The sequence below is a fragment of the Echinops telfairi genome, unplaced genomic scaffold, assembly GCF_000313985.2.
Source record: "Echinops telfairi isolate 266 unplaced genomic scaffold, ASM31398v2 ScPeMD7_443;HRSCAF=831, whole genome shotgun sequence".
NCBI classification, from domain to species: Eukaryota; Metazoa; Chordata; class Mammalia; order Afrosoricida; family Tenrecidae; genus Echinops; species Echinops telfairi.
This window is the reverse complement of record NW_022104341.1, coordinates 62203587-62230252: the sequence shown is the minus strand read 5'-3', so window position 1 is coordinate 62230252 and position 26666 is coordinate 62203587. Positions and strand designations below refer to the sequence as shown.

The window sequence follows — 26666 nt, the reverse complement described above, 5'->3', positions numbered from 1 at the left end:
TTGTGTCAGGGTAGGCTGGTGTGCTTCTTCCATGTGGGCTTTGTTGTTTCTTAGCTAGATGGCCGCCTGTTTATCTTCAAGCCTATAAGACCCCAGAGCCTATATCATTTGATAGCCGGGCACCATCAGCTTTCTTTACCACTTCTGTTTATGCACCCACTTTGTCCTCAGCATTTGAGTTGGGCTGGTGTGCTTCTTCCATGTGGGTTTTGTTGTATCTCAGCTCAATGGCTGCTTGTTTATCTTTAGGTCTTTAAAACTTCAGATGCTATATCTTTTGGTAGCCAGGCAACATCAGCTTGATACTATTATTACACCCATTGACTTTGAAAATTGTGCAACTATCAAAAAGTGGAGCGGAGTAATTCCGGGTTGTCTACATTTATCGTCTTTTTAACTCTTTGAAATTCACATGAAGTAAATACTATTTATACCCCTATTTTAAGCTGAGGAACCGTGAAGTGATGCCACTAACTCACCTAAGTCAGATTATAAATTAAAGTTTTAGTTATATAGGCTGCTGCTGTAATATCCTTGTTACAAATTCCTTCCATGTTTTCCTTCAAGTAAACCTTATAATAAGTTGTAGCCTACATATTGTTGCTAAATGTTTACTGAGCACTCGAATGCAGTAGAGATTTTTTTGGTCATAAATGTTAGAGACATTATTTTCTGAAAATCCTAATCATTAAAATTTTCTTTCTTATACATGTTCACTTCTACCAGAATTCCTTGAGCCACAGAATGTCTGATCCTTGCATCATACTTAGCACTCTACAGACATTTGGAGTTCTCTCTTTTCCATTTTAAGTGTTCCTCAGTTTGTTGAATGTGATTATGATTTGAAGGCTCTTTTGGCTATATTTTAGATTGTCAATGTAATCTTAAATTTGGCATCTGGACTTGAATACAATGTTGCCTGCATCGAACACAAAAAGTTGATCCCTTCCTTTGTTCTGGACACTATGTTTAATGTAGTGAACCAAGCAAAAACAAGAAGGCATTTTTGGACAGCTATGTCCTACTGTTGGACAGTTGAATATATTTGTTCAGTGTTCTAAAGGGACTGAACATTCAGAATTATAAATTGCCAGTTTAAAAACTTGTTTTAATTTTCCTCTTAAACTCTCTATGCACACTAATTAGTAAAGGCTTATACATATATTTATAAACATTCATTTGTCATTTAAAAAAGATGATCCTATGCATCAACATATTGGATTTTCTTTATATTAATTTGAGGATGTAGATTTTGAAGGGGGAAATGTGCTTTCCCTAACTAGGTATTTTTTAGTGCAGGTCAAAGCAAAGAGAAAATCCACTTTGGATTGTATTTAATTAAAGTGTGAACTTGTTAGAGAAAATTAAAAGACTCCTTGGTACCCTGTCTATTGAAGTTATGCAGAGATGAAGAGAATGAAAGTGCTCGTAGGACAATAGAATTGTCCAGAGTGGGTGAAAATCTTGTGTTGATTGAATTCTCGATGTGAAGTGGAGAGGGGAAGTTAATGGGTTAGTATAGATTCTGATAGACTCTGCTTGTTTTTTTCAGTTTTTATTGCTGATTTGCTGATTTACGTACCTGCAGTGATTTTGTACTGTTGTTGTTTAAAAGAAACTTCAACCAAGGGAAAGGTAAGTTGTAAAGCAAGCTAACATTTCATTTCTGAAATGATTTCTTTATTATAACTCTTTAGATCTTAAGGAAGCCAGGTTTTCAGGAATAGATAGAATAGTGGGAGTGAGTATATCTTCTATTAATCCTTTATCTCACAGTCATTATTGTCATGCCCCATCAGTACAGAACGAGCTCTGGTGGGACTGTTGGATAAGCAATGCCAGCAATTCATACCCTCCAGATGAGGCTATCGGCTTTTGTAAGAAAATAATGATTTCAGAAACCCTATACAAGGTTGGTATGAGTTGTAGTCAACTTGATGGTAGTAGGCTGGAACTAGTACATAGACTGAATTTTAGAAGTTATGTACTGCTGAATTATGTAGAATACAGAATTGATTATTTAGCTGGTAAAGCTTAATTTTGAGCTGGTGTATGTGAAGGGCTAAACTGAAAAGCATTTTACAAATTCACTATATATCCTCATATTCAACGTTATCAAATACTGTTTTATCACTGCAGATTGTTTAAGTATTAGAGTAACTTCTCTAAAAGTGCTTGCTCTGAACAAATACCTTTTAGTGACTTTCCTTGTTTTAATACAGTGTCCTATGCCACCTCCAGAAAAAGTTCTGTGCCTAAAAGAATTATCTTATAGAAGATGAAAATTTTTGATAAATAGCAGATTTTTTACCTCGACAAAGGGGACCATTTGCCACTGTGTTAAGTGAAATTATGCTTTTTTGGCCATTTAATTTGAATGATAGATGATTAATTTCACAATGTGTTTTTGTTACAGGTTGCTAATGCATTATGCATATTACTGTATCCAGGCCTTATTCTTATCGACTATGGACATTTTCAGTATCCTTCACTTAGGGGCAATGACATCATTAGTTGCATACTATGAATCTAGGCTGAACTTTATTGTTGCTTTCCCTTAATAGCCATTTGCTAGGGTGATTGCCTATATTGGTGATCCATACAATTGTATAAAATCATTGTTTACCAAGCTTTTATTTGAAGGGTAAAGTACAGATTAATTAAAAGTAAAATTGCTTTTCACACCTGTTTGGCTTTGGAATAAAATATTAGCAACTGATTAGTTCTTTCTGGGAAGTTGTAAAATGAGGGAAATATATAGTTATGCCCTTGTCCCTCTCAAAAGATGTAAATAAGATGTGTCCTATCTTTTGTGTCGTCCGAATCCTGCAGAAAAGTAAAGCACTCTTAGAGGTGACTGACTTCGAAAACCAGGTGGTTTCCTAACAGATGGTGGTAGCCAGGAAATGTCGGGAAATGAAAACTGATTGAATAATGAAAATCTATTACATGGATTTATGATTACCTTTTTATTTTCTGACACCTAAAATAAGGAACATTGAGAACTAAGCAAACAAATCTCATAGGATAAATTTATAAAATCTGTCCGTGGTTATCCAATTTGTGTTCTAATGTACTGAAGGTTATTATCTATCCCAAAGAGGGGAGGGCACGGAGAAACCACAATACCAACAACATGATGGTTTAATCAGCCCTTTTGATGCTAATATGCTTTAGTTGTAATTAAATTAATTTGTATATCTATCAAAGGACTTGCAAAAGGTATGCAAATGGACAGCTTTCTCAATTTAGCTTGATTTTTTTTTTGAGGGAGGGGATAAAAATAGCTGCTACATGTAAACTTGTGAATTCATTGATTTTGCTGTTAGATACTCTGCTAATAGCAAGAATACTGATGAAAAGAAAACAAAAGAGCCAAGACTGTTCACTGGATTTTTAAAACTATTTTTATATTGAGTAGAACACTCATGTAGAAAAGTGCATAAAATGTAAATGCATAGCTCTGTGAAGTGGTGAACTATTTATCCACACCCTGAAATAGAATGTTGCTAGTACCCAAAACCTACCCTTGTATCTTTCCCAAACCGTCTCGTCACCATTCCCAAAGGCAGCCACAGTGCACAGCTGCAAGGGCCACCCTGGTTTAGTGTTCCCAGTAGGTGTTCCTTTATGTTCCGTGCCTTGGGTTCACCACTTCGTTTGTGGGAGCGATTCACTTGTTGTGTAGCTGGTGTTTGCTCACTTCCGTTTCACTGCAGTGCGATATACCCTTGAACAAACACACCCAATTCTATTGCTGAGAAAAACTTGAGTTCTATCCAGCTTTTGGCTAAGCTGAATAATGCTGCTGTGGATATGCTTACAGCCATCTCTTTGCATGCACATGTATATCTCTTATGAGTGGAACTGTTCAGTTATAGAGTGTTTTGTTTGAGATAATGTGTGGGAAAGCACCCTTATGTACTCACTTCCAAGATTACAAAGGAAAAGGAAAAAGAACAGTTATGTCAAAAAGGGCTGCAGCCATGTGCAGGCTGTTTGTGCACGAACTGTGCCCACTGCAAGCCCAAAGACAGTCGTTCAAACATTCGTAATTCTGAACAGGAGAAGCTGCAGCCGTCAGGAATATTCCTGAAGCAAGTGTCTTTCTTTGATGCATACATGCCTCCCAAGCTGTATGTCAAGCTACATGGTTGTATGAGTTGTGCCATTCACAGCATGGTGATTAGGAACAGGACATGGAAAGCCGGCAAGGACCACACTCCCACTCAAACCTGCAGGTGTTGCCCCACAACCTCTTCCCAAAGTCTAGGAGAAGATTAGAAGCTGAAAAAAGACAAATCTGAAAGACAAAAATAAATAAATAAAATGGGGAGGGGGGAGTTATGCTTAAAAAAATCAAACAAACAAAAAATATGTGGGAAATGAAAATAGAAGCCAGCCACTTACCCCCTGCCATGAAATAGAGTAAATTATCAGAGCAGGTGGGGTAGAATTTAGCAAGACAGCACACAACCCACCACATTCCCGTATTGAAGGACCCCAAAGAGCACTGGCAAAACACACTTACTTTTCCTACTACCTTGTTCTTAAATAAGAACAGATACACTCAAGGGAGACCTGTGTCATAACAGGACTGGGAGGAAATGACTTGAAAGCACGGAGTACAAGCTCTTAGTCCGCCAGTACTGCTGTCAGAGTTCCAGGTGCTCTGGGTTTTCAGTCATCATTATGCTTTTGTGCTATTCTAGTATGTTGGTGATATTTCCCGATAATTTGAATTAAACGCTGGAAATCATCTCATTTTGTGAGGACATCTTTCTTCCTATGTGAAGTGGGCCCTGTAGAAGCCCCTACTTTGTAAGCTTGTTTTGAGAATTCAGTGAATATTTGTAAAGCATGTAAAACAGTATCTGGGAGATATGAAACACTATATCAGAAAAGCAGTGCAGTTCTCAGTGTTCTTAAAACTCCTCCCCAAATAAGCCTCAGTGATGGTTCTGTGTCCTTTGAGAAAATTTATCGAGTACTCTTTTTAAAAATAAGGGAATTCAGGGGGGGTGGGTCAGGGGGACAAACAAACATCATAACCTTCTGAGCTGATCTCTTTGCTTTTAATTTAATTGGCCCGCAGATCCCCTTAGAAGTCACTGTTTTTCATTTTAAAGGCACTCTAAGAAGACAGACTAGTGCATTACTGAGAGAACTTGTCTGCAGCCACATACTGATTGCAGAGACCTGTTTAGATACATGTTGTTGGATAAACCCTTACATTTAAGAACTGGAACCTTGTAGTACTCTAAAAAAAAAATTCACTGCCATGGTGTCGATGCCAACTCATAGTGACCCTACAGTACAGGGTAGAACTGCCCCCGTGAGTTTCAAAGGAGTAGAAAGCCTCATCTTTTTCCCTTGTAGCTGCTGGTGTTTTCGAACTGCTGACCTTGTGGTTAGCATCTGATGGCCACCACAGCAACTACTCACCCTCAAATAGCAATGTTATTAGCTGCTAGCCAGGTTCATGTATGGTTTTATATTATTGTTGCATATTTTTGAGGAAATCCAGTGATAACTCCAGATGGTTTTGGTTTTTAATTTGGAGCATTGTCTTACTGTTTAGATTTTGGTATGCTGTTTCAGTGGTATTGTGAAGTCTAACAGAAACAAATCTGTTTGTTAACTATTTCAGACCTCTTACACGAGAACAGATCAGTTGCTCTATCAGTAAATTTAATAATATATTTGAGGCTATTATACAAATTGTAATGTGTTTACCACTTCAATACTTTCCATTTCTGCTTAGAAATAGCTTTTATTACCTCATATGATTTTAAAGGCTCATCAGAAATATGCTCTATAAAAATGCAAGAATCTGTCTCTTAATTATTGAGCTAATTTCCTTGACACAGGCACATATATAATTCTGTGAGTCTTGGCTTTGCTTTGTGGGGTGTTCTTGGCGTGTCTTGTGGCTGGGACGTGCTAGGGTCCCTGGCATTTTGCTTAGCTCTAAATTACAAACAGATGGAACTTTACCACTCCTTGCCATTTTTTTGCTTTTTACTTGGCAAGTGTTTTAAACAAGGCCTGAAAGGAAAGGGGTGAGTGCTTTTTAAATATTAAATTTACATAAAACCCCCAAATTAAGAGACCTTTGCCTTCTGGTGATTTCTTACTATTGTATTGGCTGTAGGATGGGAAGAGAGAGCTCTGTATTCTTTATTCTAAGTTTTCCTTACCAGAGAGACTTTCTTCATGTCCATTTACTGGAGGGAATGTGCATTCGCATGTTAGAGTTACTGTTGCTTTCAACCCTTTAGAGAATAAACATTACATGGTATGCTCACTAGGAATGCATTCCAGTCTGATGGCTTTGGGCACCTAAGTAAAGGCTCATTGGGGTGTCAACAAATAACAGTCTTTGAGTTGGGAAAGGGACATCAGCATTTGTGAATTTCTCAACTCCGATGTGAGTAGACTCCCATCACAGACCTAGATTGGTAACCTAGGTGCACCATTCTGTTCCATGAGCGAGTCAGGCTGACAGATCAGCGTTGTCAGCCTCTCCCAGTCTTACTGCGTGCCTGTGTTGGTTCTAGGTTTGTGCTGTTAATGAAGCTCGCATGCACTGTTGTAGCTTCCTTCTTCCTCTGCTGGCTGCCGTTCCTCACAGAAAGAGAACAAACCCTGCAAGTTCTACGAAGACTTTTCCCAGTTGATCGTGGATTATTTGAGGCATGTTTAACATCTCTGCTCGTACGCTTTTCCCTTGTGATATTTCCCCTGTGACCTTTGGGGGTTTCATGTGAAAGACACACAAGGAGTAGTCACTTAGTCAGTCCTTGCCAGTTAGTTAATCCAGCATATCACCCGTAGCTCAGCTGGCAGTTCCTAGAGCATTACAGGAACGGGTAATATTTATGCCCTGCTCAGTTCTATAATTCAATTATGCATTTTTCTAATGTAATAGGGGTCATAATGAAAGCTTGAAAAGTTGTGGCTGCAAAGTTAACAACTCTGTAATGTTTTGGCTTATATTCTCGTTTAAGTCTTTGGAAATTATTTGTGAAACTAATAATCATGTTTGCTTCAGAAAGACCTCATAATTCCTAATGAGCTATAACTCTCATCACTGTATTTTGAATGAGAATCTTTCATTTTATGTCATTTAATTTTAGTTTAATCATTCTTGTTTTAACTTTTATTACATGAATAATTTGATGATGTAGGCTTAGTAATTAAATGAAGCACACCATTTTTCAGAAACAGACAAACAAAAAAGGTCTTTCCATAAAGTGAAGCAGAGACAGCATATTTAGAGATAATTTACCTTTGAATAAACACTTCATTTAAAAGAATTAGAACAACATAGATATCTTTCTAATTTCTGAATACATAAATTACTATGGGAACTCTATTGCTAGACCAATAAAGAGAGGATGGAGCTAGTATTTTGAAAGAGACGAAGAAAGAACTTGGTGTTATGAAGGAACAGGAATGTGTTGGTGGGATGCTGATGGTGGTCAGACTGATAATAAGAAGTAGCCTCCATTATTATTGTCTCTAACATCCTAGAGACCAGACACTTTGCATATGATTTCATTTGATATTTACAGCAACTCTGTGAGGTAGACATGATTATTCCCACTTTACAGAGAAGTCTAAGATCAGAAATTCACACTAACAGTATGTGAAAGAGCTGTGGTTTGAACTCCCCACCCTGTGTTCCTCACCTCTACTTTCTATAACCCCCAAACCAAACTCATTGTCATTGGGTCAGTCCTGACTCCTAGCAACCCTACAGGACAGAGTCGAACTGGCCCAAGGTTTCCAAGGCTCTGTAATCTTTACAGAGAAGAGTCTCATACTTGTTAAAGTGGAGGGTTAACGAGAAAGGGGAGACCTTCAGTGAGACGGCGTGGCGTAGTCGCTGCAACAATGGGCTCAAACCTAGCAGCAACTGTGAGGGTGGCACAGGACTGGGCAGCGTTTCCTTCGATGGTAGATCCGGGTGCCGTGACTCAGAACCACCTCACTGGCACCTAACAGCAGCAACCATCTTTGTGGAAGTAGACTGCCACTTTTCAGAAACCAACACACAAAAGAGGTCTTTCCCGAAAGACCCTCGAACTGCCAACCTGTGCTTGGTGAGCAGCCAAGTGCTCAACCTCTGCATACCAGAACCTAACTTTAACACCTGTGTGAAGGAGAGTTTATGCTCCACGTAAGCTATCCGTTTACTTGCCATAGCTTCAATTTTAGGAGTAGTCATTAACATGATAATTCTAAAACTGAGTATCATACATGGTTGATGTTTCCAGTCTCCTGGATTCCCTTGTTCTCAAAATCTGCGGACCACTTTCTTTGATCTGGGACGGGGAAGTGGGGTGGTACAGTTGTCAGGGATGCTATGCTAACACAGCTGTGAGCCAAACAACTGTGCAGAGCAAGGGCGTCTTGCTCAAGAGAGCTGTCACTACAACTTTAATTTGTAAAGTGATCCCAGCACAAATGCTAATGTCTTGAAACTTCTAGATGTAGTAGCAGTGAGCTCTGTGATTTCTAGTTGTTAGATTTCTCTAAATAAATGCAGGTGTGTGATAAAGTGGGTTAACTGTAATAAAGTGTACTAGAAATTAGGACAGAAAGGATTTCTTAGGAAAAATTCCAAAGAAGGATAATTGCAATTTTGAGGGATAGTACGCTGCCCTTTCAGAAATGTGAAATATTTCTTGGGAATGTCTAGTTTATGATTTTCTAGTGATTTAAACCAACTCCAGTTGCAAAAACAAACAAATCAAAAAACCCAAACCCAAAATGCTTGTGGTATGTGTGTCTATGTGTATGTGTTTATGCATGGGAGAGTTTAATCAATCTCATTATAAATCTTTGAATGAAAACTTCATATGTCTTAAAAGCTTATTTACTTAGAGGCTATGGGTATACTTCGTGGGTTTAATATTGCTTTTCATTATACCAGAATGTAAAATGAACAAATCTCTTTTTAGGATAAAGTAGCCAATATTTGGTGTAGCATCAATGTCTTTCTGAAGATTAAGGATATTTTGCCACGTCACAGCCAGGTAATACTCAGGTAAGAAACACAAAACTTGTTAAGAGTGTTTCATAGTTTGCTCTCTAAAACTTATGGTAATATCTCATTTATCTGACATTAAGGAGTGAGGGTTCTTTATTAGTGAATTGTGCATATAATTTAAATGGATACCTTTATACAACCTTTATTTTAATTGTTGTGAGAGTTTCTGAATCGTTACCTATTTTTTTCTCTGTAAATGGAGAGGATATTAAATATGATTTAACACAATCCTCACAGTCATGATCGCCAGTGCTTTATTGGTTAGGTTCAACCATAGGATGAGTAGGAGCTTGCTTTTGTGTAAAGATTTATTATGTGGAATTGGCGTATGCATTGGTGGTGACTGGCTCAGTAAGCCAGAAGGAAGTTCATAGGCAGCCTTTTGGGAAGGGACATCTAAGGGTAAAAGAGAACAGTCAGACCCAGTTCCTGTCTGTAGTTTCTGAACTTAAGGGAAGGTTTAGATGAACCTAGGCTAATCTTCCTTCCAATTAACTTAAAATCAGCTGAGTGGGCACTTCAGTTACATCTGCAAGATTCCTTCACAGTACACCAAGCTTAGTGTTTGAGATCTGGGAGAAGCGAGTACTGCCCCTCCTGCCCTCCAGCTCTTGTCAGAGACTGTCCCTTGTCGTCTACCCTAATGGAAGGCCCACTGAAGAGATTTCTGGGAACACTGGTCCACCCTTGCTAGGTTGACACATCACAAAGCCAATGCCAGTGGGAAAATCAGTTACTGCACTGGGTTAGAATACTTGCACTTCTAGGCCTTCCAAGGGCTGTGAGCCATGATGCTAAATGGCTCCCTCCAGACTGCTCTGCTTGCTGCATGGGTGCACTTCCTCCAGGTCTTTGTGTCCCCATCTAGCAGTCAGTGCCAGGAGACGCTTTAGGTGCGCCCCACTCCCTTTGTAGTTTGTTTTTTCTGACTTACAAAAAAGTTGAAAATCAGATCATCAACTGTTGTAAGTAAAGTTTATGAATGCTTGTATTATAAAAGCTAATTTCTTTGTACTTTTTAAAAATCTTGTCCCGAGTGTTTTTGAGAAGTGATGGTCAGTGATATCCTTGTGCCTTTTCTATAAATTATATTTAATATTAAAATAAGATAAACAGTATTTAATATTGCTGTGTTTTGCTCTGATATTTAAATGAATCATATACTTACTTTGTCAGTATACAGTATAAGTCTGTCAATATATAGATTTAACTTTTATCTTTTAAAAGTTTTATTGATATTACAATTTACAATTCATGTATCACACAGTTCAGTTGTTTGAATATATTAAGAAGAGTTCTGTAATCATTACTACAAGCAATTTTAGTAATCTTTATTTAGATGTTATTTTTCAAATTAAAAGAAATGAATTTCAAATCAGTTTGTTGATATATAATATTATCTTTAGGTTTTAAAATATTTCTTTGTTTTTAAAACTTTAATTCTCACAAAAAATATAATGGTTTTATTTTTATTCCTGTGTCAGCTTTTGTTTTACATTTTTGAGCCTGCTTCCTGCATGTATAAAATTAACACTCCAGCCTTCTCCCAGAGGATTCAAATTTACTCTGGTAAGTTTCTCATTATTTTAATGTTTAGTCCTAGCTGTAACTGAAATTTTAATAAGATAAATTATTATTTTCTTGCCCTGAACACTATTGCTTAAATTTGGAAATAAGATGTTCCTTTATTTGGCAAACGTTTACCAAGTTCTATCATATGTTGGTGTGGTTTGGGGCAATAGGTAGACCAACCAATCTTTCAGTTTAATTCAACAACTTTTTATTCAATTTCTGCTTTGTATTAATCAATAAGAGAATACAAAGAAGAAAACTGTGGCAATAAACATATGCTTAAATAAGTCATGCTATGCAGAAAATAGATGGTATTAAGTTCTATCAGGTACAAGTGATGTGCTTTGATAATGTAGGAAAGGGAGAATATCCTTTGGGCAGAGGTTTTAAGACAACTTGTTAGACCAAGTGGGATTTGACCCAAGTTTTGAATGTGAGTTTGTATAGCGTTCTTAAACCAAGAGGAAGAGTTGGAAAGTTACAAAGGAGGGAGAGGACAGGAACTGCTCTGGGAATGACAGACATGTATTTTTTCCTCTGTGTGGTGGCATTGGGAGAGAACATACGGAAAGATAAGGCTTGACAAGGACCATATTTGTTGGGCTGAAACTTGGAGTTTGATTTGCATGCAAAAGAAGTCAAACAAAGTTTTGATAGAGGGATAAAACAAATCTGTTTAGGAGAATGACTGGAAGTCGTTTGAAGATGGATTGGGGTTTATTTTTTGCAGTTAGGGTTTCTCTGAACGGATTTCCAGACTCTTCCTGGTTGTATTTCTGTGGTATTGAAAATATTATTCTTGTATGTCTTAGTCTGTAAAAATCATATTGAAAAATATCTTTTAAAAGATCAGAAATATGTAGTTTATAGAAACATTCAGTATCAGCGACACACTTTAAAAACTTGGTCTCTAGTTCTGGGACCACCACTTATCGACACTGTACTCTAAAAACAAGCCAGAGCGGAACATCACAGCGAAACATGTCGCAAGTGCATCTCAGCCCTGCAACACAAAGGAGAGTGGGAATCGACTCGATGGCAGTGGGTCATGTGCAGAAAATGAACTTCTGAAAATAGATCTAAGTAATTTTCATCTAGGACACCAGTAGCAAATGATGAATTCATAAACCATTTAATATATTTTATTGCAGTTTACATTTTAAGAACATGAAGATAGATTTTGGGGGGCTGTTTTCGATGTTGACCTTTTCGGCTGTAATTACTACTTTTTAATTTAAAGTGTCAGGTTACAAGGGAAGATGAAGTTATGATTACTTAATAGTTTTTCTTATTAATAATTAAGACTCAATAAATTGGCTTTATGGATTTAAGCAGAGCTTTATAATCACTGTTTTGAAAGAATATTTTGATTATTAAATATGGTTTAAAATATATATATGCTAGTGTCCCATTTTTATTTTACTTTTAGATAGAAGCCACATTAAACTTTAAAATTTCATTTGAAATAATTTCTAGATTCATAATTAAATTGGTATTCTGTTTTATAAGTTATTACATTGCATTTTTCCTTTTTTTCCTTCAAGGTTAGCTGTGCTCTATCATTCTTTTTATTTTCTTTCCAAGTACATGAAAAGTCCATCCTCCTGGTATCATTGTAAGTAAAAATGTTTGATGTATTTACTGTGATATAGCATATGTTCATTTATCATTTAATATAAATATTCACTTAAAAATAAGGCAAAAGAATGCAAATGTTATGCATTTGCATAAAATTATTTCACAATGTCATATATTTTCAGATTTCCCTTCTTTATTTATATAGAATTTTAATTTTCATAGTTTCTTTATACATATATTTTTAAAAGGAGACCTGGTGGTAGAGTCAGTTACATGCTGGCTGTTAACTACAAGTTCAGCAGTTCTAAACCACCAACTACTTTGCAGTGGGCCGATGAGGCTCTCTGTTTCTTGTCAAGATACACAGTCTTGGAAAACCACAGGAGCAGTTAGTTCTACTCTGTCCTGCAGGGTTGCTGGGAGTTGGAATAGATTCAGTGACCATAAGAGAAATATGCTTTTAAAAACATAGACCAAAAGGCTTTTTTCAGTCTGGAACCTGTTAGTTATCTTTGCCTTTTCCCATTTCATGAATTTATTTAATAGATTAGCTCTCTCCAATAACTGCCATATACAAGAGGATTTCAAAAGCTCACCAGTCAATTCTGTTATCTTTTCATTTCATTTTCCCATGAACTTTTCAAGGCCCCTTGTATTGCCCCCTTTCAATTTGTTCTTCCAAAACCTCTGACTAGACTCTTGGAAATTCCTAACCAGGCTACTTTTTTTCCTTCTTCCAGTTAGATGTTTTTCGCAGAAGTTTGGTGACAGTTGAGGCTATAGTATCCTGATTTTAAAATAGTATTTTCCTGGAATACTTGAATTCTGTCCTATATATGTCCCCAACTGCTACCATCGTATCCTTCCCACCTTTCACTGTGTTTACTAGATTCTGGTAGAAGATACAGGGTCAGAATGGCTAATAACAAATTGAAGGCAATATCACTTTTATTAAAGGAATTTTGACTAAAATCTCATTGGAAAACTGTATAGTAAGCTGGGCTGGCCTATATGAAAGATTTCCTTTGCCCTAAGCAGAATTTTCTCATACCTTTGCATGATTGGAATACTATTTAATTTCATCCCCTAAAGCCTAAACCTGAGTTGAATATTTCCACTATTAATGGAACTAGGCTGACCCAACACAAAATTCCGTGTCACTTTCAAATGAGCATTTTCCACCGAGTTTCTACCTCATAGAAATGCAGCAGCCCATTCAGTGACCTGTAACCTGACCATTCAAATTAGTTATTAACCTAGCAGTTCATACTCCACAATGGTACCTGTGCTATTTATAGTAGCTCATGAGTTCAATGTACTTTTGATAAAACATTTTAAGTTGGCATTAAAAGTTCCTCTTCATCTGTTCCCACTAGTTTATCATTCATAAACAAATGCTTCATTCAATAAATATGCTCATGAAGATGGCAGAGGACTGAGCAATAGTTTGTCCTGTTATACATAAGGTTACCCTGAATTGGAGCCAACTTGTGGGCAACTAACAACAACTCTTACCTGCCACTGTTCTAGGCATTGGGGATATCTGTGAACACAACAGCAAAAATCTCTGCCTTCTTATCTTTCAATCGCAAGGGCAGACAATAAACGATAAAGAAGTGAAAAATAAGAAAAATTTAAACTTATTTTAAATTTTAAAGTGTTATTGGCACATAATCCAAATGTCACGCAATCATTAATAGTTCAGTCATATCAAGAAGAGTTAAACACAATCAATTTTAGAACATTTTCTTCTTTCTTGTACTCATTGTTATTAGCCCCCCCACTTCCTACCAACATCTCCTGACATACTCCCAAGAAACCATTAATCCAATTACCATCGCTATATATTCGCTTGGATTCCATATACTGAAAAACATACAAAAATGAAGAAACAAAAAACCCCTAACAATAACAACAAATTAAAATAGAGAAAAGCCTCAATTGAAGAGAAAGCAGAAAATATTAAACACTGGAACAACTTTAAAATAGATCAAAAGAGAAATCGTAAAAAAAGGTGTTGGATTTTAACCTAACTACATCTGCTAAAGTCCACTTTCCCATGTACTCTGCATGCTAGCAAGGCAGTTCACATCCTTGGTCCATGGTCAGAGAAGATCCACCTGAGGCTTAATCCACATGTATTTCCCTTGACTTTTTTTTTTTAAAGATGGAAACAACTTTTAAATGAGTCAAGAAAAGAAAACAATGAAACTAAATAGTGTGTTAGAAGGTAATAAATGCCATGAGGGAAAATCAGCATAGGGTAAGAGAGGCTGGGAGTGCTGGAGATGAGTGTGGCAGTGGGGGTGCGGGTACAAGCTGTGTGTGTAAGGATGTCAAGGTAGACTTCATTGAGGAGATATTGGAATGGACTAGAGGAGATGGGGAAGCTAGCCATGTAGATATTTGAGAGAATAACGTTCAAAGCGGAGGAAACTGTCATTGCCAAAGCCCTAAGTTGGGAGTATGCCTGATATGTTCAGGGAACAGCAAAAAGGCCAGTATGGCCAGAGCCGAGTGATGAAAGTAGACAACAGAACGTGGAATCAGAAAGGCAAGAAGGGTCCAAATCGTATTGGGCATTGTAGCTACGCTAGGAATTTTGTTTTTTTACCCTGAAAGAATTGGGGAGCCATAGGAAGATTTTGAGGAAGAAACATGATCTAACTTGATGTTTTAAAAGCATCACTCTGGCTGCAGGTTGAGAATAGACAGGTAGGGACAAGGGTAGAAAACATGGAGACCGTTTAGAAGCCAAAGACTCTAATCCAGGTGAGAGATGGTAACTAAGATAACACGCTTGGAAGAAGTGAGACGTGTTGAGTTTCTGGACATATAAGTGGAGGCCCAGAAGAATTGCTAATGATTTTGGTATAGGATGTGAGAAAAACAGAAACCAAAGATGATTTCATGGACTTTGGTCTGGGACTAGAGGGATAAATGCATCATCTGCTGAAATGGGGAAAACTGCAGCTGAAGTAGGAGTAGATTAGTATTAAGACAGGGTGGGAAGTTCAGGAGTTGAGTGTTGGATCATCCAAGTGGAGTTGCTGAATCAACATTAGGATATATTAGTCTAGAGTGGAGCGCCCAAGAGAAGTTGAGTTGGAGACATACATTTAGTACGGATGTAATTTTATTTAATTAATTAATTTATTTTTGTTTTAAACCAAACAACTTTATTATTGTTAAATATATAAATGGAACAGATGTTATTTTAAAATCCCCTAAGACTGGAGGAGATAACCATGAAGTGAATAGATAAAGACCAAAGACTGAGCACTAGGCCACGTGTGTTAAGAGATCTGGGAGAGCAGGCGAATAGGCATAGCCAGTGAGATATGAGGAACTCCTAGAGAGTTGGTGTCTTGGCAGCTGAGTAATATGTCTCAACTAAGAGATAAGTGAGAGCTCTAGAAACAAGAAGTTGACTTTAGCAACTTGGAAGTCATTAGTGACCTTGACAAGTCTAGGACTGGAGTGGTAGAGGCAAAAGCCTGTTCATGGAGAGTCTAAGGAACAATAGGAGAACAATTAGAGACATCAATATAGCTTTCTTTTTTCCTTTTGTATTTTTGTGTGTGTTTCTTTATGTGTGAGATGATATACTACATAGAAGTTACCATTAGCCACATTTAGTACGCTTACTAAGTTGTGTACTATCACAGTCTAGTTTCAGAGCATTTCCAGCACACCCTGCATCCATTGAAACAGGCTCTTCCCATCCCTTCTCCAGCCCTAAGCTGCCATTCTTTTACTTTCTGCCTTTATGGATTTGCCTATTCTGAATATTCCATAAATGGGATCATACAATATAACCTTTTGTGTCTGATTTCTTTTACTTAGAATAATCCTTTCCACATCCATCCATGTTGTAGCATGCATCAGTACTTTATTTTTTTTACACCTGAGTACTATTCTGCCGTGTGGATAGAACCTCCTTTTGTTTACCCATTTATCAGTTGTTTCCACCCTTGGGTATTTTGGAGCGTGCTGTTGTGAACATTCATGTACAGATTTTTATTTGAGGTTTGAAAAGGAAGGAGATGAGTGAACTGAGCAGGTAGAAGGCATGGATTGTGATTACTGAGTGGTTGCAGTACAGACCATGAACTTGAGGGGTAGAACTGATGGGAACACTAGAAAAAGTAATTCCAGCAATGAGAGCCCAGGTAATTAGGAGGTTTATCTATGCTTATATTAAAGTGAGATTAAGAATTAGGATGAGTCGGGTTTTAGCAATGGGGTACTGACTGAGGTAAATGGCTTCAGTAGTGGGTGATTAACAAAGATGGGAATAACCCAAACCAAATCTCTTCCCCATCAGGCTGATTCCAACCCAGGTTTCTGAAACTTTAAATCTTTACCATAATAGTCTCATCTTTCTCTCACAGAGTAAGTAGCTTGTGGGTTTGAACCACTGACCTTGTATTTAGCAGCCCAATGTGTAACCAACAGAGGTACTATGGGGTTCCTTAATGATGGCAATAGGAGGGGACAGAGTATGAAAGTCAAAGCGGGATTTTACTAGGGGATGGGGGAGAACTGTGATGGAGTTGGCAGTTAAGAGTAGGGAAGGTATCTCCCGCTTCCAGGTCAACTGGTTTGAAGCTAGGGGGTAGCTCATGAGAAGGGAGGTGGGCCGGCACTTCCCTCAGAAGAGTCAGGCTTCCGTTAGAGCAGTGGTTCTCAACCTTCCCAATGCCGTGACCCTTTAATAACAGTTCCTCATCTCCCCCACCATAAAATTATTTTTGTTGGTACATCATAACTGTAATTTTGCTACTGTTATGAATGGGGCAACCCCTGTGAAAGGGTCGATTGATGCCCAAAGGGGTCACGACCCACAGTTTGAGAAACCGCTGCTTTAAAGTAAAGAAGTGTGAAGGAGTATTCAGAAAAGAAGTTAAGAATGTACAGGATTTTACTGCGTTATAAATTTTAAGTACCTTGAGGTTAGGGGCTGAGTTATATTCATTTTTGTACTCCTTTCCGAGCAGTGCCTGTGCATAATACGTTTTTGATAAATGTTTGGGTTCAGTAAAATGAATATTGAATGAATAAATGCAAAATAATTAAGACCCTGAAGGAGAAAATAATATTTATTGGGCACCCACTAAGTACTTCCTATTAACATGAATTCTTTTAGATTTTAAACTGAAGTGGAAAATCCTCTAGCATTTTTTTAACATGTTGTGAGTTGCCATCAGTCAGCTCCGACTCCTGGTGGCCTTGTGTATAAGACAAGGGAAGGCTGCCCAGTCCGGGCCATCTTCCTGGTCGTCGTCCTGAGTCCGCCGCTGTGGCCTTCCTCTCAGTCCATCTCACTGAGACTTTTCCCCACTTTCACTGACCCTCCACTTTACCAATCGGCAATCCTTTTCAAGCAAGCAGTCTCTCCTAATGATGCATCCAGAGTGACTGAGTTGCAGTCTTGGATGCTATTCTGTGATGCACACGGTTTTCATGGGCTGCTTTTGGGCCTTTCTTCCTAGTCTCTCTTAGTCTCGGAGCTGTGCTGATATCTGTCCATCGTGGGTCACTCTGCTGATAGTGCCAGGGTCGTGGCTTCCAGCTTCGTAGCAGGAGGCAAAGCACCACTGAACAACAAACTGACAGATGAGTGGTGGCCATTTAGTATAGTCTTTTACCATTGGTTTGTAATCCTAAGTCTTATTCTCCTATGCTACTTGATAAGGACTAAAGGTTATCCATAGAAAGGAGGAGAATGTACAAACCGTTTTTGGAGCATTTACTAAATTCAGGAGATTGAAAAACGGAACAATTCCATGATTGCCCTCATTAGAGACCAGCTTTTACTGCCCGTTTGTATGTGGTGCCATTCTTGAGCAGGCCTTTATGCTTCACAGATACAAGGGGGCTTCAAAACTTCCTGGAAAAATTCCATGATCTTTTCCTTTCCTTTAGCCATGCAGTCTTTGAAGCACGCTCATGCATTTATTTTGTGATGTTTGCAGTTTATATTTCATGAAGCGCTCTCACACTTCACATTGTTTTCACTCGACTTGAGGGCACAGGCACGTTGGTATCCTCAGTCCCTAACAGAATCGGACTCATCGGAGGCACATATGATACATTTGATATATGAATGAGAAGTGAAGACTTAGGGATCTGCTTCGGCAAAAATGGTGGCCTAGAAATCCATGTGGGGCAGTTCTCAGGCTCTTGGGGTCGCTATGAGACAGGACTCACCCAACCACACTGAACGACACTAACAATTTAAATTAGTGAAGCAGCACTAACCAATGAATAAATGAAACCTTCTAACTTTGAAGGACATGCACTAGGCGATACATGTAAAAGAATCCATTCAGTCAAGTAACACAGGATTAGTATCTTTTCCTTGTACACATAAGAAAACAGGTTAAATTAATCATGTACTCAAGACGACAACAGTGAGTGTCAGAGCGGGGATTAGGACCCAGGTCTTCCAACCACCCCTGTCCTTCCCCACGGCTACTGCCAGTTGAATCTGGAGGGTCCTGGGCCAGGGGGTACAGAGTTTGGCATCCTGACACTAGCCAACTCCGTGATGGAGGCAGTGGTTCCAGCTCTTGCTGTACTATCATCCTGGCATGTAGCTTTTCCATCTTCATTTCCCCTCTTACTCTTTCATTATCATCGTGTTTTCCTTGATAGCCTTTCTTTACCTGTTGTGCTTTTTCCTGTGCCATGGTGATCCTGCCTGTCATCATTTAAATTTTGACTTGTTAGGTGCCATGGAGTCGGTTGTGACCCACAGTGACCCTACGCACAATCTAACACAACAGTGTGTGTCATCCTCACAACTGTTCCTGTGCCCGAGCCCACTGATGCGGCTACTGTGCCAGTCCCTCCCTCTCATCGAGGGCCTTCCTCTGTGCCACTGCCCCAACCCTTTACCAACATGATGTCCTTCCCGAGGGACTGGTCTCTCCTGACAAGATGTCCAAGGTATGTAAGACACAGTCTTGCCATCCTTGCTTTTAAGGAGCCCTCTAGTCATACTTCTTCCCATACAGAAATTTTTGTCCTTTGGTGCTGTACATGGTACTTTCAATATTCTTCACCAGCACCACAATTTAAACGAATCTACGGTCTTCTTTCTTTAGTGTCCAACTTCACGTGCATATGATGCAATGGAGAATACCATGTCTTGTGTCAGGTGCACATTATTTCTCAAAGAAGCATCTTTGCTCTGCAATACTCTAAAGCAGATTTACCTACTGCAATATGGCTTTTGATCTCTTGACCCTGCTTCCATGTGCAATGATTGTGGATCTAAGAAAATCCTTGACACCTTCAATATTTTCTCTGTTTATCATGATGTTAATTATTGGTCCAATTGTGAGGATTTTGTTCTTACTTACATTGAGTTGTAATCCATACTGAAAACTACAATCCTTGGTCTTCATCAGCAAGATGAAGATTAATTCCTCATCCCTTTCAGCAAGCAAGGTTGTGTCATTTGAATATTATAGGTTATTAATAAGCCTTCCTCCAATCCTGATGCCGCAGTCTTCATATAATCCAGTTTCTCTGATAATTTTTTTCAGCATAGAGATTGAACAAGTATGGCGAGAGGACACAGCCCTGTTGTACACCTTTCCTGATTTTAAAGCATGCAGTATTCTCTTATTTTGTTCAGACAACTGCCTCTTGACCCGTGTACAAGTTCTGAATGAGCACGATGAAGGGTTCCGGAACTCCCATTCTTCTCTAGGTCATCCACCGGTTATTATGATCCACACGGTTGAATGTCTTGACAGCAATGAAACAAGAGAACATCTTTCTGGTATTCTCTGATTTCAGTTGAGATCTATCTGACATCAGCAGTGATATCTCTTGTTCCACATTCTCTTCTGGATCCAGCCTGAACTTTTGGAAGTTCCCTGCCAATGTGCTGCTGCAACTGTTGTTGGATGATCTTAAGCAATATTTTACTGCCATGTGATGTCATTTATATAATTCATTCTGCTTTGTGACCTTCCTTTGGAATGGGCACAAACATGGATCTCTTCCAATCAGTTGGCCAAGTAGTCTCCCAAAGTTCTTGGCATACACCAGTGAGTGTTTCCAGTACTTCTTCAGCTTTCTGAAACATTTCGGTGGGTATTCTGTCAATTCCTGGAGCTTTCTTTTGCTTTTGGTTAATACATTCAGTGCAGTTTGAACTTCTTCCTTCAGCACTCCTGGCCCTTGCTCATATGCAGCCTCCTGAAATGGTGGGCTCTCGACTAGTTCTGTTTGGTACAGTGACTCTGTATTCCTTCCATCTTCTTTTGATGCTTCCCGCATCAGTCAGTATCTGGCCTGTAGAATCTTTCATAATTGTAGTCCCAGACTGGACTTCTCTCAGTCTCAGATATACTACGTGTGTTCTTCCCTCTTGGCTTTCTAATTCTAGGTCCTGGCACGTTTTCATGTGATATTTAACTTTGTCCTCTCGAGCTGCCCTTTGAAAATTTCTATTCAGCGCCTTGGCTTTATTCTTTCTTCCATTTGCTTGAGCTACTCGATGATTAATAGCAACTTTTAGAGTCTCTTCTGCACCCACTTTGAGCTTTTGTTTCTTTCCTGCCTTTTCAGACTTTTGCTTTCTTCTTGAATGATGGTCCCAGTGTCCTCCCATTAGGTCTTCTGTCATTAGTGTTCAGTGCATCAAATGTGTTCTTGAATGTTCTCAACATTCAGGTGGGATAGGCTCAAGGTTGTATTTGGCTCCTGTGGACTTGTTTTAATTTTCTTCAGCGTTATTTTGAACTTATATGTGAACAATTATGGTCTGTTCCACGGTCAGCCTTTGGTCTAGTTTTAGCTGCTGATATGGAGCTTCTCCATTGTGTCTTCCCACAGATGTGGTCAGTTTCATTTGTGTGTATTCCATCTGGGGAGGCCCATGTATATAGTTGCCTTTTGTGTTCTTGAAAGAAGATTTGCTTGTGAATGAGTGTACAGGGTGTGTGTGGAGTGGAGACCCAAAGCCCATCTGTAGACAATTGGACATGTCCTCAAAGAAGGGTCACAAAGAAATGATGAGCCAGTCAAGGTGCAGTATAGCACTGAGGGAACACACAACTTTCCTCTAGTTCTTTAATGCGTCCTTTCCACACTATCATGACCTCAATTCTACCTCACAACTCGGATTAGACCAGAGCATGCACACTGCTACAGACAAGAGCCGGCAACACAGGGAATCCAGGATAGATAAACCCCTCAGGGCCAACAATGAGAATAGAGATACCAGGAGGATAAGCGGAAGGTGCGGGGAGAAAGGGAGAATCAATCATACGGATAAACATACAACACCCTCCTAGGAGGACGAACAACAGAGAAGTGGGTGATGGGCGACAGAGGACTTTGTAAGATATGAAAATAATAATCTATAATTTATCAAAGGTTCATGATAGGGCAGGCAGGGGAGGAAGGGAGAAAATGAGCTGTTATCAAGGGTTCAAGAAGAAAGAAAATGCTTTCTTGAAAATGATGATGGCAGCATATGTACAAATGTGCTTGATACAATAGATGAATATATGGATTGTGGTAAGAGATGTAAGAGCCCCCAATAAAAGTATTTTTTTTAAAAGATATTTGCTATGAATAAGTTTTTGGTTTTGCAAAATTCTGACATGCGAACTCTAGCTTAATTTCTGTCAACAAGTCTGTATTTTCCAACTGTTGTTTCTTCCTCTGTTTCCAACTTTTGCATTCCAATCACCAATAAGTATCATTGCATCTCGATTGCATGTTTGATCAGTTTCTGACTAAAGTCGCTGGTAAAAATTCTTTGATTTCTTCATCACTAGCTTTTGTGGTTGGTGGATAAAATTGAATAGTAGTTGTATTGATTGGATTTCCTTGAAGGCAAATAGATGAAATCTGATGACAGACAGCATTGTTCTCCATGATGAATCCATAGCAAGATCCTTTCTGACAGTGAATGCCACACCATTCCTCTTGATCACTATGTCTGTGAGCTCCACTTGTGTTAGACAGCTTAGTAAATATTATGGTTTTCTGATTCATAATGACCAATGTCGTCCATTTCAGCTCACTAAAGCCTACAACACTCAGCTTCATGCATTCCATTCCATTTTTGACCACTTCCAATTTTCCTAAATTCATACTTTGCACATTCCAAGTTCCAATCATTAGAAGATTTTTGCAGCTATTTCTCTGTGCCTTAGTTTTGACCTAGCTGAGTAATATATAAGGAGCCCCGGTAGTGCTGCGGCTTAAAGGCTTGGGCTGCCATTTCTACTGTGAGAAGATCAGGCTGAGGATGAGATAAAAGAAAAGCTTGAAAACAAATTACCTTTGGAATTCATCTTTAGAATTTGAAATTCATTGCATATTCCTAGCAAGTAGGGTAAAATACATGACAATTCTTTCTTTCTCTGAATGTTCAGATATGTTTATGTGATTCTTTCCTGAAGCCACTATTTACATGCTAGAGACACGTTCCACTAATGGCCTACTGCAAGTAGGGTTCCAGCTCGTTTAAGGAGTGTCTACCCCTCACTGTCCAGATTGATTTAGATTGTACTGATAGTTCTAAAATTATGAATCAGTAGTCCACGTGGAGTGGAGACTTTTTAGCCTTTTCTTTTTAATACTAATCCTGAAAAGCAGATATATGAAATGTGTTAATATATGTATATGTTCAAGTAGGAATTAAAATTGTGTTAATATTAAAGTGGTTTTTTTTCCTTTACTATTTTAGGCCAGTCTGTTTAGTTTTAAATGAAATACCTTTTATATCGACTTGGTTTTTACTTGTGTCAACATTTAGGTGAGTGAAACCAATTCTCATATAATGTTTTCAGTGTAGTTCTTATAAATTAACTTTTTTACATTGATTATGTTTTGACTTGACAATCTTTTCCCTGTTTCTCCCATTTTCCTTTACAGTATGCTACCTCTTTTATTGAAGGATGAGCTGCTTATGCCCTCGGTTGTGACAATGACGGCATTTTTTATAGCTTGTACTAATTCCTATTCAATATTTGAAAAGATTTCTGAGGAAGAACTGCAGTTGAAATCCTTTTCCATTTCTGTTAGGAAATATCTTCCAAATTTTACATTTCTTCCCAGAATGATACAACATTTGGTAAGTTGTTTGGTTTTCAAGGAATGGTACACTTGAATTATGGCGTTGGTAAAGAACAAACAAAAATGTCTTAGGAGAAGTACAGCCAGAATGTTTCTTAAGAGCGAGGCTTCATGTCAGGTATCAGGAGAGAAAGAGACGTCACTCTTGGTACAGTAGCGGGTCAGTGACAGAGGTCGGCCCTCAAGGAGATGGGTTGACCCCACGCCTGCACTGATGGCTCCAACATGACAGTGGTCGGGACGGCCCAGGCAGGCGGCGTCCTGCTATGGTACACGGGACCACTGAGTTGCAACCGACTCCCCGGCACCTAACAACATCTTCCAGCATGCCATGGGTTTTTTAAATGATTGAAATACCAGTTTCACAGAATTTTTTAGGTATAATTCATATACCTCAACTCATAAAATTTACCCACTAAGTACTCAGTTTAAAATTGAATAGCTTTAACCATACATATGTATATAAAGTTATGCAACCATTGTCTCAATCTAATTTTAGAATATTTTCACCACTTCGAAAAGAAACTACCCATTAGCAGTCACTCCCACTTCCCACCCTTACTCCTAATCCTTTCTATCTTTATAGATTTATTTTGTACATAAATAGAATCATATAATTTGTGGTGGTGGATTCTTAGAATGTTTTCAAGATCCATTCATGTAGCTATGCATCTTTATTATTTTTTATTGCTGAATAATGTTCCATCAGGTGGAGTAATATTTATCCATTCATCAGTTGATGGACATTTGAGTTATTTCCGCTTGTTGGGTATTATGAATAATGCTACTGTGAACATCTGTGTACAAGTTCTTGTGTATTCTGTCTTCATTTCTCTTTGATATATTTCTATGAGTGCAATTCTTGGGTCATATGGTAGCTCTGTGCCTAAGCCTTGAGGAACTGCTGTTTTTCAAAGTGGTTGCAACGCTTTACATTCCTGTCGGCGTGCATGTGAGTGAGTCCCATTTGCTCAGAACCCTTGCTCTCCCTGGCACTGGTGACTGTCCTTTCGAAGGAGTCCCTGAGTGGCGTGAAAAGTTTACATGTTTGGCTGCTAACTGAAAGGCTCAGAAGTAAGGCTTGGTAATCTGCTTCTGAACCATAAACCATCAACAACCTTATAGAGCACATTTCTGTGCTTTGTAAGGTATTTTAGGCCAATTATCGATATTTTAAAAAAGAAATGCCTATTCACATCCTTTGCCCCTTTGTCATTTGTTCTTTAAACATTTCTTTCTCAGTCTGTGATTTACAGCTCTTCTCTCCTATTCTTTGGGTTGACTTTCACTTTCTCCCCGCCCCCCCCATAAATCACAGTGTATTTATTGGACTCCGATTTCTTACATCTTATTAGAAAATGCGGAGCATAGAGCATAAATACCCTGTTAGCATGGTGGATTTCACAGTTTGAGAGCAAAGTCAGACTTCCATACACAAAACCATAAGACATGAAAAAAATGTTTTGTTTTAATAAGAAAGTCAATGGCCAATTAAAATACAATCACACCCAGAATATATGATGAATTCCCCATAAGGGATGTTCAGCATCTAGAGCCAGGGGTCCTCAAACTTTTTAACCTGGGGGCCAGTTCACTGTCCCTCAGACCCGTTGGAGGGCCGGACTATAGTTTAAAAAAAAAACAACCTATGAACAAATTCCTATGCACACTGCACGTATCTTATTTTGAAGTAAAAAACAAAACGGGGCAAAAATACCCGGCGTCCTGGATAAATATCCTTGGCGGGCTGCATGCGGCCCCGCGGGCCATAGTTTGAGGATCCCTGATTCTAGACCATGTGGCCAACAAAGTTGAAAAGCAACAGGCCATGCATCTCTTTCTTAGAGATTAACAACAGGCACGAGCATTTTAAAGAGTTGAGGGAATTTGCAAGGTATATAGAGTGATTAGGTTGTTCTAACAGCATTAGCCAATCTAAATGAACATCGACCCATTTTGACACATAAAAGAAGCTAAAATAGTCACTAATGAGTAGCTTTCAACTCATGCAACATGTATGTTTCAAGGTAGAACTACATGCCATGGGTTTCCAATAGCTATGATCTTCAGAAGCAGAGGGTCAGGCCTTTATTCTGAGGTACCTCTGGGTGGATTCAGAACAGGGGAAGGAACATTTGTTTCTGCCAAGTGCTATTAGATATTTATAGCATCATTCACAGGTCACACAAAATTGTCATGTTAAAAATCAACCTGCTGTAATTGGTGAAACACTTAATTAACTCACCCCCAATGTGATGACCACCACTGCTTTGGTGGCATAGTGGATACGAGTTGAGCTGTGGTCCACAAGGTCAGCAGTTTGAAACCACTAGCCACTCCGAGGGAGGAAAATGGGGCTTTCTACTCCTATAAAGAATGACAGTCTCAGAAACTCACAGGGGGCAGTTCTGTCGTGTCCGACTGGGTCACTATGAGTCGGCATCGATTCAATGGCAGTGAGTTTGAGGGTTTTAAAAAAAACAAACAGTTTTATTGGCACTTCATCTACATATTATACAATAGTTCAATCAAATCAATAAGAGTTGTACAATCATTACCACATTCAATTTTAGAACATTTTATTCTTATACTCATTAGTGTAATTATTTTTTTAACTTCATTTTCGTGATGGTATCATTTACAGCACATTTTGATTTTGACATAGGAGGATCTAGCAAAGGAGTCTGGGAAGGAGCTAGTAAAGAGGTGGGAAGACACCAGGATAAATACAGTGCCATGGAAACCAAGGGAAGGAAGGAGATGGTGCTGATGTGCTGTTCAGTGCTGTTGAGAGATCGGTGTGACAAGAACTGAGCATGTGATTTCGTGACATAAAGAGATCATTCTAGATCTTTGGCCAGAACCCTTTCAGAGAGTGCTTGAGGCAAAAGCCCGATTGGTGCTGGTTCACTAGTGAATGGCAAAATCGGATCCAGCACATTACAGGCAGCTCTTTAGGAAATTTTTGCTGTTTCTATTTGAAACAGAAAACTGGGATAGCCAGAGCAAAGGTTGTTTGTTTAGGGGAATTTGCATGTCTGCTAACAGTTATTTAGGATTATGGCATCATTACATTTCAACCGGCTTCTTATTTCTTGTTTGAAACTATGGTCTTGATTTCATGTAAGAAATGTTCTCTCCTGACTGAGATTGCCTCTGGGATGTTCCCTTTAGGGCAGTGCTTCTCAGCCTTCCTCGTGCCGCCACCCTTTAACACAGTTCCTCATGTGGTCACTTCCCCCCTCCCCCCCACCATAACATTATTTTTGTTGCTACTTCATAACTGTCATTTTGCTACTGTTATAAATCGGGTGACCCCTGTGAAAGGGTCGTTTGACCCCCAAAG

The 26666-nt window shown here is 38.7% G+C and overlaps 1 protein-coding gene across 1 annotated transcript in view; it reads left to right on the top strand.

Annotated features, from left to right (window-relative positions):
* The window catches only part of ALG6 (ALG6 alpha-1,3-glucosyltransferase), a 66588-nt gene that overhangs the window by 37341 nt on the left and 2581 nt on the right, over positions 1 to 26666 (top strand). Inside the window, exons 6-14 of the mRNA XM_045292198.1 lie at positions 1553 to 1635; positions 2417 to 2481; positions 5877 to 6062; positions 6561 to 6696; positions 8970 to 9055; positions 10543 to 10627; positions 12175 to 12245; positions 22932 to 23000; positions 23120 to 23318. Of these exons, the coding sequence (XP_045148133.1) occupies positions 1553 to 1635; positions 2417 to 2481; positions 5877 to 6062; positions 6561 to 6696; positions 8970 to 9055; positions 10543 to 10627; positions 12175 to 12245; positions 22932 to 23000; positions 23120 to 23318 (980 nt within the window). The remainder of the gene's footprint in view (positions 1 to 1552; positions 1636 to 2416; positions 2482 to 5876; positions 6063 to 6560; positions 6697 to 8969; positions 9056 to 10542; positions 10628 to 12174; positions 12246 to 22931; positions 23001 to 23119; positions 23319 to 26666) is intronic.